Below are 13,671 nucleotides of genomic sequence, written 5' to 3' on the forward strand. Positions count from 1 at the left end.
ACAAACCTGCCTGGCAATTAAACAGTATACAATTTCTTTTTCTTTATGCATATACTTTTATACTTTTTTGAAGAAGAGACAGCGTGCAGAGCTTAATTGCAAAGGTTGTATGCAAATCCATTAACAACCTCAAGTGTATCTGCAGGTGCACCTGCAGTGTGTGTGTGTGTGTGTGTGTGTGTGTGTATGTGTGTGTATGTGTGTGTGTGTATGTGTATGCAAATCCATCAATGATTACCGGTGCTTGTAATTTTCCATTTTAAGGCCAAGGTACAAACAAGTCATTAGGCACCGGGTGCGTGGAGCAGTAAAATTAATGTCTCTAATATGTGTTCGACAGGAGGAGGGCTAATTTACTCTATTTGTCACCCGGCCCACCCGGCCCCCAGTGAGGAGCATCAGGGATGATGAAGGGCGGACGGGCAAGTCGTGACAGCGAGAGTGTGCTTTTGTGTGTGTGTGTGTGTGTGTTCCTGAAATCACACCACGGCTCTTTGTTCTGTTCCAGGTTTGAATTCCAAGCTTCTTTCTCTTACTATTAACCTTTATTTAACTTGTTTGCACTTTTGTTTATAGCACATTTTGTAGCAGCTTGTTTTGATGGCATATTGGTTTTTTTATTACGTTGGTACATTGGGTTGGTAGCATAATCTTATTCCTCACCAAAATGGTAAGTGCTTATTCTTTTTTCTTGATTTATTCGTTATTATTCGTTCATGATTTTGTTCATGTTTGTGTTTTATTCATTGCTTTCATTTTTATTTTTCCCGTGGAGCTCTCTGTAACACTTTTGAAAAGGTGCTCTATCTGTATAAAGGTCAGCCACACAGTAAATGTCCAATAGATTCGACCGCTACCAAGTTGTCTTTTGTGACCGCTCTTGGGATATTCATGAGGAAAGTAATGACACAAACAAAAAGGCACCAGAACAGGTGGTAGAGAACCAATAAAAGATAACAGACTCCACCAAACAAAAACAAGTGTGATTTAAATGGCCACTTGGGCGCAGGTGTGAGAAATTGGACAGGCGAGTCACAGAGACAGTGAAATATCCGAGAGCAAAACAGAGAACATGTGCGAGGTCGACAACAAAACCTGAGAAAGAGTAGGAGGGAGAAATATAGGGTGAGAGGTGAAGTCAAGAGAGGGGAAGAGAACACATTTGTGGATTGCTGAGGTGTTGGCAAAAGCATAACACACCTAAAATATTCTCAGTGCAAGTAATATCTTTTATGCAATGACCAAAAAAGACCAATATTTTGACAAAATGCTTTCTTCGGGAAGCAAATCCCTGATGAATACATATCTTTTGTTGAAACACTGGTCTTTAAAGCTGCACTAGGCAACTTCACACATTGGCAGCGAGAGATAACAGTTTGCACATTTTGAACGTCAACACCCAGAAATCATGATATGTGATGCCAGTAAACTGCACACGGCTCGCTCATGTTCACCAACCCGGCCGGTCTGCGATGTTTTACACCAAAAAGAAACCAAAGAGACGAGAGAGGAAAAGATCTAACGTCGGTGAGAGTTTTGATTTGTCAATTCTAGTGGATGGAGAGGTTTTTACACCAGTGTCCATACCTGTCACCATAATTTCCTTTGGGCAAATCTACAACACCTCAATTAGAGGGGATGGGACGCTCTTCTCTGTCCCGATGCTCGATCCCGGTGCGTTTTTACATAGAAATCTTACCTAGTGCCTAGCTTTAAATAGACTGAATGAAATAGCATTTCAAAAGAAAGATAACAAGGCAATGCGACTTCAGGGTTTGTGGGAGAGGATTAGCTTCTTTGGCTTTTCCTTTTTGACAATTCAGTTCTAACTGAAAGAGCACCGATTCATTATCTATAAAAATACTATTTGCATTGAGGCTACGAGCGCGCGGCAACTTCTTCCCATTTTACTGAAGTGAAGTTAATCCAGACAGTACTGTCAAAGCGCTACTCTGCACCCACACAACCACACACTTACCCTGCTACTGTAGCAGACGCTCTATAAGACACTGTAAACAGGACAGAGCGACTCACTGCAGTTCTGAATAATGGATGAAGGGAAACCTGGAGGGAATGCTTCACAACTAGATGTAAAATAACGTGGGAAACAACAGAGATCCAAGGCACATAAAAAGACTTTATTTTATTGGGCTAGTCATACTTACCGGGAACAGTTTTCAACTTAGAATTATGACAAGCAAAATAGAACAAAGGCTTTTTATCTGATTTTTGAAGTGCTTTGGATCTCTTTTTCTCCACGACAACTAGAGGAGCCTTTTTATCCTACAGCACCCAACCCCACACACTTTAACATTAGAAGCATGAACCTCCTTTCTGTTTTCCTAAATGTAAAATGAGTTTAAAGGGCTTCATAAGTCCTGCTTTTTCTCTCACTCTCTTTCTCCTTCACCTTTCCCTCCTTCTTTGAACCACAAAGTTTTGAACCCATGCCACACAGAAACAGGAAAAACCTTTCAAGGAGTCTGTGCATCCCTCCTGCACCTGTGGATGTGTGTGTGTGTGTGTGTGTGTTTGCTTCAGCTCTCAAGTCTGAACAGGTTCAAGGTTTCTGCTTCTCCCACACACACACCCCTCTGTGGGAAACCGAGAGAAACTGACTCCCGTTAACACATTCCTGTCACTTTGTTCATGTTGCAGCAAATCCCATCCTACCTGTTCCCGTTCTCACTCACATCACGCCAAGATACGTTTAGCCTCTCAGCTGACTTCATTAACGCTCGCTGCTATAATCTGAAGTGTCTCTCATTTTGTTTCTCCTAAGCAATATTCCTTCACACCTCATAAATTTCAATCCTTTTCCCCCTCACACTGAAACACTTCAAAAGCTATCAGCAAAGGCTCATGGGGAACAAGGAAAAGATGATGAGTAGGTAAAGTAACAGTGAGTGATTTTATCTTCTCCATCTGCTGCTGAACTGGGTTGAACTACTTTGTGATATTCTTTAAAAGGCACATATTGCTACGGGTGCTCTTTTAAAAAAAAGACCTGTTCGTCTTCGACAACATTTTCTGCACGCTGCATCGCCAAAGAAACTCCCTTTTGAAATACGACGACTACAAGTGTTTGTGATATGTGAGGAAATGTGTTGTCATTTACAAAAAAAAAAAAAAAAAAAAAAGACAAATCTGATATGGTAAACCACAACGCTGCAAAAGGCCGTGGTGGAGAAGCGGCTCATGGATGCGTACATTCCTGTGACCGCTAAAAGCCAAGCCTGAAAAACAGGACGAGACGTGTCGAGTCATTTTGAAACTGTAACGGTGCATCAGGGGACTGATCAACACAGGAAGAGACGAGCTGACTGCGCTGAACGGCTGAACTCAGGTGCTCTTCCAGTGCATAGAGGAGCTGGGTTTACTTCAGTTTATTTGCACGGCGATAAAAAACACAGGAGGTGAGGTGATCAGAGCACAGTGGAGAAATACAATGATTAATAAAAACAGAGGAGAAAAAATAGAGGAGAAAAAAAAGCAAGGGGCTTATAGAAACATCTAATTTAAAAACAAATGAAAACAAACAAACTAATCGCTGTTGTCATATGAGAACAAAGTCCAGTTTTGTTGATTTTACTGTTTTAAGTTCAATTAAAGGATTACATGGTTCCTCTATGAGTTGAGGAAAGTCAACAACTCTAGAGCTCATGAAACCGTTTGGAGCTAAAAACACGGCTATTTTTGTCGTAGTTCCTGAAAAGCTGATATTCTGGAGGTTTACGAGGTTTTCACCCGGCAGCGACGAAATGCAGGTGACCTGGTGGCTCAGTTGGCTGAGACGCATTTCATGTAACCCCAGACACTGTGGGTTTGATCTCTCTCTCTCTCTCTCTCTACTGTCAACTATCCAGTAAAGCAGAAACGTCATAAATAATCGATACAGAACAATCATGGTGACAAGCAAAGATGCAGCTGAGTTGGCTAACAGAATCTAAATCTAAACAAAACACAAAAACAGTGAGAAATGAGATGAATTAAACGACCAGCAAAATAAAAAAAAAAAGAAACCGCCCTGATAAAGAAACTGATGTTATAGGGGAAGTGAGAACATGTGTGTGTGCGAGTGTGTTGGCGTGTTCATGGAAGATACTGTGAGACATCTCTGACATTTCAGCATGACATTTAACAAAAGATTACGCCGATTTGAGCATAACGTTCACGCTTCCTTAAGTAGCAGCGGTTTCTATCGGCGTTTACACGGGGATTTGGTTCCTGCTGTACCGAATGGCTGCCAGGTTCGGGGGAAGCCTGGCAGGAATACAAATGAACGGCACTGATTACGTTGTAATTACATTCCTGGATCCCCGGACCTCCCGCTGTGCCGCATGATTGGAGGAGACGCTCGCCTGTCACTTTCTCCTCCTACCTGTCACAGCCAATGAGTGAGCGAGGCGGACAGGTAGGGGGGGGGGGGAGAGGGGGGGGCGGGGCGACGCCTCCATCTGTCACGGCGTAATTGCTTGTTGATTGATCGGGAACAGCGTGGGAACATATGGCGGGGAACGTCGTCTCATTAACATCCAGGGAACGCTCTAGATGTTTTCCCCCCTTCCATCACCTGCCTCCAGCCAAGTGAGGCTCGTTTTGACAGCCGCCTCTCGCAGTCGGACCCCGGATTGAATGCCAAAGGTGATTCCCGGTGAAAAATGACGAGCGCTCGGAACAAAAAACGGGAATGTTTTTCCACCCAGGCGAGGGGTTTTTAATTATTCCCCCTTCAGGAGCGATTGTGTCTGACGCTGAGAATGATGAATAAAACACTGAGGACCATCTTTCATCAAAGGATGGCGGGATGAGAGAGGAGCAGGCGGCGGAGGGCCGGGCTCTTTTGTTCTCCGTCCCGCGGAGTGCTCCCTTATTATTTTTACCACTAGTCAGTATTGTGAAACCCTCAAACCAATTCTATATACTAAAGGCTTAAGTAGTAATCCATGAGATCCTTGTTTTTTTGTATTTTAGGGTGACATCTTCGGTGCTAAGCGCTCATTGCTGTGATGTCTCTGCACTGCACTTCCCAGCGATCACCTGTCAATCAAACAGTGTGGGCGGAGCTTGGATTTTCTGTTGATGAAGTTTGAGTTTCTTCCAGGAAAGAGCTACCAGACACCGGGTGTTTTAGAACAGCAAATTGAAAGCTTTCATGAACTGGATATAGGTTGAATCACTATTGTGTTATATGATTGGCAACAGAGAGTAAAACGGATATTTATTTCTATGAAAATGTTGTGGATTATGATGACTTTTCCCAGTTTCAATGCGATTAATAACAGCATTGCCCCAGTGGTCTATATCCCACTAGACAAAATACAGTCTGTCCCGAAGCTGCTTTCTAATCTTACCCTGTGGCCTACTGAGCCATCTCCCAGCCGAAAGTCACTCCCTCTAAGCTGAGCTACTGTGCTTCAGTACAGTACAGTACAGTACGGTATGGTACAGTACAGTACAGTGCAGTCAACCTCCCCTGTGCCACAATCAGATTACAGCCTCAAATCCTCAACTCATTTGGTGTCATTACCAGCTGTGGGCCGGCCAGACCAGGACAGAACAGACAGACACCACAGATTATTTTAGGGGTCATGGTGTGATGACGTGAGCTGGGGCTGGGGGTGCAGGAGGCTGATCCCACCGAGAGTTCAGGCGTGCATGGATGTGTTGAGGTATAACCTTCCCCTCCTCCTCCTCCTCCTCCTCTTCCTCCATGAATCCCGCTGTTCCAGGCCAGCTGTCCACCTTGTATTATCGAAGGGAAAGTGTGTGTCGCAGCCCGGGCGCTCCACCAAGGTGCACGAATCAATGAACTGAGAAATTAAATCATTACGCTACTCTTGGGAAAAACGGGTGCTTCTTCGAACATTAAAGCTGCACTGGGCAACTTCGCACCTTGGCGCCTCCAGCAAGAGGTAACCGTTTGAAAACTGATCTTAAATACTAGAATAGATAGAAATCCTGTGCAGTGAGGTCACCAGAATTTCATTTGGGAAAATAGGGCGAATCTATGCGGTCTCAATTCGGGAGATGGGACGCTCTTCTCGGTTGCAGCCCCACTTTGTGATTTGTGTATTTTTATTTTTACACAAGGATGTTTATTCTTCACGAAGAGTAGCTGAATGATTTCTTCACCTGTTATAATAAGCCTGCACCACAGGAACAGGAGAGTGTATTGCTATGGGCATGCTGCAGAATAAATACAGCGATTTTATTTTGGGGTTTGTGGAGTTTGTGTGCGTGTGTGTATACATGTTAACCGTTTCTATTTACGTGACTTGTCCTGTGCAAAAGATAAACAAACAAGCCTCAGAAAGTGTGTTAGCAGAGTGTAGCGCAGGCGAGCATGTAGGAGGCAGAGAGCGAAACTGAGAAAGAGTAAGACAGAGAAATGTAGGGCGAAAGGGTAAAGTCAGTCCAAAAAGTAGTTCAAAGTGCTGAGTAAAGTATCCAGCTTCTCCGCGGGACAGTCTGCACCCACACAGCCACCAACACACACTCCTACTGTAGCAAAACACCGCACAGTCTCTCGCTGCAATGGTGAATAATGGATGAAGGGAAACCTAGAAGGAATGCTTCAAAATTCAGGAATCTGTTGAGGAAAACTTGATCCCTTTAGCAGTGCACCTCATTTAGGCTGATATATGAAACGTTTTGGATCGCTTCAGAGGTTCTTCACGCTCACTTGAGAGCCTTCTTCTCTCTCTTTGTCTCTGAAGCACTAAGTTTCAAAGAGGCAATAAGTAAGATTTTTACTGCCCCATAGCACAGAATGACCATAATACTGTATATCTTGCGGGGGGTTGATAGGGTTGTTGATCAATACCAGTGTGACTCAACCATTACTTCGCCAGGTGCTGAGATTTCCCAGCCTGTGCTGTTATAGAACAAAAACTCCCCACCTACAACACTCCCAACTTCTTTCCCCCACCTACTTGCATTTTCAGCTGCTCAACGATGGAGGACGGTGCCACAAGTAAGCAACATTTCAGCTATGAAGGCTACAAAGCCTTATTCTCAAGCCAATAAAGCAAATGACAAAGGAATATTATTATTACAGCATTTTGTGTTGTGATATGTTACCTCTTCTCTAGATGTTTCTGTTGTATCTCTGCTCTAATTAGCCAACTTATATATACCTATATTGTCAAAATCTGACTTTACTGTTTGTGTCAATTACAGGCCATTACAGGAGGGGTGGAGGAGGGGCTTTGTGCCAGAGACGCTGCTGTTGCAATTCCTACTGGTCGATAATAGAGGTTGATGAATCATTGATTACTTAATGCCCCTTTAAACCCGCAGCACACAGAGACAGGTAAGCCAGTCAGAGGTGCTTGGGTGCCTGTGTTGCGTCTGGGTTTACATGCATATAAAAACAATAAGATAACGTGCGTGGTGATGCTCACCCTGTGAGTAGAGGAGGATCTGCATCTCCAGCAGGGTGCAGGTGAAGAGCTGGACCAGGTTCTCCACACCCAGCAGGCTGAAGGCCTCGCCCAGGGGGAAGTCGGCCAGCGGCAGCTCGCCCGGCCCGGGCCTCTGGCAGACGACGGGCTCGTACACGCCGTGGAACTTCAGCGAGCGTCCCGGCGGGGGCAGCGGCACCTCGTACAGGACGTTGTGCACGTAGCTCTCCAGGGGCAGCGGGGGGGCGCTGGCGGCCGTGACGGCCCTGTGCAGCTGGGACAGGAAGCGGCGGCAGGCGTGCATGAAGGGCATGGGCGTGATCAGACACAGGGCCTTGGACACGTACAGGGTGTCCCGCGAGGAGTCGTAGCCGCCGGCCCCGCGAGACGAAGACGAGGAGGAGGAGGAGGCGGTGGGGGAGTCCGCCTCGTCTAAACTGCTCGCCAGAGAGTCCATGCTGGAGGAGGAGGAGGAGGAAGAGGAGGAGGAGGAAGGGGGGTTGGCGGAGGCGTGCTCCGCGTTGTGCATCTGGTAGAGCGTCTGCATGGCGGAGCAGATCTGCGGGCTGGTCACCTCCTCGTAGAAGGTGTGGACGAAGCCGTAGGTTCGAGACCCGTCCTCCTTGGTGATGATGAAGGAGTGGAACTGGGGGTCGCGCTGGTCCGCCTGCGTCCGGAACGACAGGCCTTTGGGCATGCACAGCTGGAGGGAGGGAGAGAGGGGGGGGGCATGAGTTAGTGACAACTGTAAAGTAGGCCAGGGCAAGTTATTGATTTTACAGTGTGCGCACTGCAAAAAAATCTTCACAAGTCATTTAGTATTTAGTATCAGTATCATGTCATAAACAAGTGAAAAATTCTGCTAATGGGGAGATAATTCCACTTGTTTCCAATGCATTTTCACTTGTTTTCTAGGGACAAATATTATTATTAAGTGTCATTATCTTGAAACAAGGCAGGATAAGTCAGCTCGCTCAACTAGTATCAAGAAAACGACACTTGATTCAAAAAAATCTTTGAAATAAGCTGATTTGCATTGGAAACAAGTGATATCACTTCACCTCATTCACTTCACTTCATTTGCAGACTTTAACTTAAAAAAAATTAAGATTTACAAAATTAGATGACGTGCCAAGATATTTTTTGCAGCATGTGTGTGTGTGTGTGTGTAACTGTGTGTGTCTGTGTGTGTGCATGTGTGTGACGGTTTCACAGCCAACCTCCGAGCCTAATCAGCATAAACTGTTTATATAAACACCCAGTCAGCAGCAGCCTGGAATAAATATAGCTTATTAGCCCCATTATGTTTATTTGGGTGGGAGGGCTGAGTAGGAAACGACTTGAAACAAGCGCTGCACTAACACAGATAAACACGGCTTGAAGTGTGTTGGTGCTCCCTGCTACACACACACACACACACACACACACACCACATACATATGCATGACATTCTACAGTATTTATATACACACAAACACATGCATTGGTATGCATATACTACCCTAACTGTAACATAAACCCTTAATATTAAAATGTAAAGGGAGGATCAACCACATTTACCCAGTTTGGAGGATCTGCCTTGTTTTTCTTTTTGTGCATTTGGCCTTTACAAAGAACAAGAACACACACAATCACACACACACACACACACACACACACACACACACTCCAGCCCAGTGGTCTGCAAAACTCTGATTGGATTATGCAAGGGGAAAGTGAATCACATTTCTCACTTATCACTACTGACAAGATCATCTCTCCCCCAACATCCAGCCTCCATCTGCCTTTGGTCAAGGCCACAAACTCAGCGTATATTTTTGGTCTAAAAAAAAAAGGTTTCATAACATGTGTTTCACCCGAGCAGGAGAAGCTAATGAAATCAAACAGCGAGAAAAATGTTCCTCGTCCTGCAGAACACGGCGATGAAATCCGGCAAGCATCGCGTCAAATAAGTTATCGACTTGCTGCCGGGGTGCGTTCACAACCGCTAAACAACGTTACTGAGCAGCAACGATGTGACACTGAGCTGTAACGGAGCAAGACGCGACGTTCTTGTAGGAACGAATATACGTCTGACTGCCACGCTCTGTATATCTGTCAGACAATTCACTGGGGAGCTGCAGAACAAAGTGACCTAATTCCACTGAAGTTTTCCCTGTTTATGTTCTCCCTGTGAAAAAAACAACAACAAAAAAACGATCAGAGCCAGCAGGAGCAGAGAGCGGGCGCATATGGTTTGTCGTTTACAGCGCGGGAAAACTGCTGAGGTCCCTGTCAAATGGGAGGAGAAGCTTTCGTCAGCTCTATCTGTTGTTGGAGGTTAACCGGAGGCTGTCGGCGCATAACTGTGGTCCGGATGAACAGGGGAAAGGGAAAGGAGACGGTTTACAACAGCGGTTCCCCCCGCAATTCCTAGATAATCCCGTGGAATGATCCTACTTGTGCCAACTGGGTCAACACAGTGCTGTTAACCCCCTATTTCAGCAGGGCAAGATGGAAGTGTGTATGTGTGTGGGGAGGTAAAGTAAAGTTCCTGAAGTCCCAAGACACACATAACAAACCCCTACTGTAACACACCCCAAATAAATGAATCTCCTTATCACTTCACTCATCTCTATCACACTCCTTTCCTGACTGATCAGAGAAAGACGAGGGAGGGGGAGAGAGAGAGAGAGAGAGAGAGAGAGAGAGAGAGAGAGAGAGAGAGGAGGAGAGAGAGAGAGAGAGAGGAGTGATCTCAATCGGTCGCCATTGATATCCTGCAGATAAAGACGTGGCCCTTTGTCCCAATTAGAGAGGTAGAGAGGGCTGACCCAGCACTCCTCAGCAAGGCACACACACACACACACAAACACACACACACACAAATGCACAGATACACAAGGATTCAATATATTTAGACTGAATATTTTGAGCTGACATTCTTTACAAGTATTTCGTGATTCAACCCAGAAGTGTGTTCTTGTCTTGGAAAAAGCCTCTGAAACAGCATTTAGACCATCATTGGGACACTAAAACTCTCCACTGAAAACCAGACTGATGAAATTCTTTTAGTGTTAGCAGCTCTTTAAGGGAGGACGACCCACCACACCTTTTCAATGGTAGGGGAGACTCTGGGATACATTGCTGCCTTTAAAATGAAGAAATGATTTACAAAAAAACATTAACAGAACAATTAAATAAAGAAAATTAGATTTCATGCTTTTCCTGTAGCTGTGGTCAGGGAGGAAACTGACTGGCCAATATACGATATTTAATAAAAGCCCAATATCAGCGTTTTATTTGCAAGCGTTTTTTTTTTTTTGTGAGAAGAAGAAGAAGGAGAGGGGAGGTTGTTGTTATGAGAAAGGGGGATTGAGATATGAAAGGCAATCATAACAGGGGCTTTGCTGCCGGGGCTGGAGGCGAAGGAAGTGTGATTGCGCTCAGGTTTCTGCTTCCTCCCCCTTCCCTGTGTTCCCTCTTCCTCCTTCCTCCTCATCTCTCACCTCCCAGCAGGAGGCGGAGCTGGGATGCTGGGACATTTCGGGGGCAAAGCCGTACAGGAGGAGGAGGAGATGATGAGATGAGGGGATGGAGATGTGGAAGGAGGAGGAGGAGGATGCGATGATTGGAGTGGAAGAAGGGAAAATGAGGGGCTTCACCGAGGTCAGAGAGAGCGAGAGAGAGCTAGAGATGATACTCCTACGTCTCTCTCCCATCACCCACGTCCGTTTCGCAATCAAGCCCGGTGTTCGATTTCAGACCAGCAGTGCTGCATAATGGCCGGTTTCCATGCCGACGTAAGCCGAGAAGCGCGGCTGAATTATTCAGCAGTGCTGACGCCGGGGCAGGTGGAAAAATAAGCGGTGACCTTGCATCACGAGAACCAGAGACACCCAGCACCCAACACCTCCTCTGCACTCAGGGCCCCGCGGCTTCAGATCACACACACACACACACACACACACACACACACACACGCACACACACACACGTGCAGACAAACACAATCAATGTACATGCATATACATATACAGACACACAAACACACAGGTCTAAACCCACTCATGCACACAAATAAGCTCACACACACTCATACACATATTCACATACACACACACAGGCATGAATACATACACACACACAGGCATGAATACATACGCACACTTGAACACACACAAACACAAACACAGAGACACACATGCACACAAACGTGTACACACACCCCGACACATACCTCCACAACAAGGGAACAAATACACATAAATAAGCACAAACATGTACACAAATGCACAACAATGCACACTGACAGTTATTGACACACACACACACACACACACACACACACACACAAACACACATGCATGGAAATGATCTGAAACATGTACATGTTCATACACACACTCTAACATGCACACACACACACAAATGTACAGAAAGAAGCACAAATACACACAACATGCTGCAAACACACAAATAAGCACAAATACACACTTTTGCAAATTGAAATGCACACACACACACACACACACACACTTTGTCCAGGGAAAACCACTCCAGTTGTTCTCTTGAAGGTCACTGTATTGACAGTTTAGCACCTTCAGCAAAGCCTGATTACCAAGCGGTGACACTTTCTCTCTCAGGACCGGACACACTCAGCTGGACATCAAATTCAAGGGCTTTCCAATGACTTCCAAGGTCTTGTTTTTGAAATTCAAGGATTCATAATTGCCATGTTTTCAGATAAGACATGACACTGGTCAGAATTGGACGTGATACAGGCCTCCGTTTTTACTGAAATTCTCAGTAAAATCATTCATTTTAAAACTGCTGCTGTATGAACACAAATCTCCATCAGTGGGTTTTGCTCAGGATGTGAAGTGTTGATGCTATGATGGAGAGACCTGAGGTATATTGATGAATTTGGGTGCTGTATTTTAGAGCAAAAAATTGAATACTTTCAAGGCCGTTCATTCATTGTCAAAAGCTTTAAAGGCCTTATTTTATTTTTCTTAAAGCCACAACCTTTCAAGGATTTCCAAGGCCAGTGGGAACGCCGTGGATCTGCCCCATGAAAGGTTTTTTTTCCGTTCTTTAACAGCACGTGGGTCTTATAATCCTCAGCACACACCAGTTTTATTCCCCAAAACACTTGCTTAACAATATAATTTCACTTCTGTTTTTGCCAACAGGGACAATTTGACAATTATTCATCACTTTCGTTATCAGACACAGCCTCATTTCTGCATTTGCACGCTTCTTAATCCACTTTCATTCAACTCGCGGACACGAAACATCTAAATCTAGGAGGAGACCATGCAGCAGCGGGTCGGTGCAGCCCTCCATGCAAAGCTCCCTGGGTAAATCCACAGAGAGACGGGAGGGGATTTATCGTCGCTCCGTTACCCAGGATCCCCTGAGAAGGCGCTATGTGTCTTAATCCAGGGCCTCTCCGCTCAAATTGTGCTGTTTCCTTAAAACCATGATGCGAGAGTGTGTGTCTGTGCCCCTGAACCCCAGTTTAAATAATCCTCTGTTCCCTTCCTTTCCCCTGTAAATGATCCCACAAGCCTTTTCCCTGCCCTGCTGGTGGTATTGTTGCACTCAATAGTCCCATTTATCCCCCATCTGCCCCCAACCCCCACTACCCATTTTGCCCCCAGTAATGATACGATCCTCTCCCAGTAAAGTGGCCACCTACCATGTTGACTGCATCCTGGTCGAAGGGGTTCCACTCCACGTTTTCGGGGTAATGGGCGAGAACTTTGGACTTGAACGTCCTCTTCAGCGGGCTCTGCTCAAAGTTTTCCCCTAGAAAGAGAAAGAGAAGAAGAAGAGAGAAAGGCAGTGATGTAGTGGTAAGTAAAAAAAACATATGACCTCCAGTCGGTGATCATCACAAGGCAAACAACCACCAATATAAACATTCATATTTGGCAAGATTTAATAATACATCCATCTTATAACTTTTCAGCAAATAAATTGTTTCCTAATCGCTTTAGAAAGGGATTGGGAAAGAGACAGAGAGACAAGTAAATTTGTGTTATACATCGAAGAGAAATCAGAGGGAACATGAAAGCATTTTGCCTTTCAGAATCAGACATTCTGGCTGAATTGTGTGAACAGGGACGGGGAAAAAGCGCGTACACTGTGAGGATGACTGTGTGCACCATTGTATGCGAAACGCTGGACCAAGGCATTCTGGCCATTCTACTGTGGAGCCTGGCTGCATGCATGAAATTCCTCTCTGTCAGCAGCTGGGCTGTTCTATATTTCCCCCCCA

At 45.3% G+C, this 13,671-nt stretch overlaps 1 protein-coding gene across 1 annotated transcript in view; it reads right to left on the reverse strand.

The window, feature by feature from the left end:
• Positions 1-13,173, reverse strand: part of dennd5b (DENN/MADD domain containing 5B) — a 40,767-nt gene extending 27,594 nt beyond the window's left edge. The window contains 2 exon segments of the mRNA XM_071534447.1: positions 7,407-8,109; positions 13,090-13,173. Of these exon segments, the coding sequence (XP_071390548.1) occupies positions 7,407-8,109; positions 13,090-13,092 (706 nt within the window). The 5' untranslated portion in view covers positions 13,093-13,173.
• Positions 13,174-13,671: the final 498 nt, after the last annotated feature.

The sequence above is a fragment of the Centroberyx affinis genome, unplaced genomic scaffold (genome assembly GCF_046629955.1).
Source record: "Centroberyx affinis isolate AG114_WGS23_722 - 3 ecotype Tasmania unplaced genomic scaffold, CSIRO-AGI_Caff_v1 ptg002548l_1, whole genome shotgun sequence".
NCBI lineage: Eukaryota > Metazoa > Chordata > Actinopteri > Beryciformes > Berycidae > Centroberyx > Centroberyx affinis.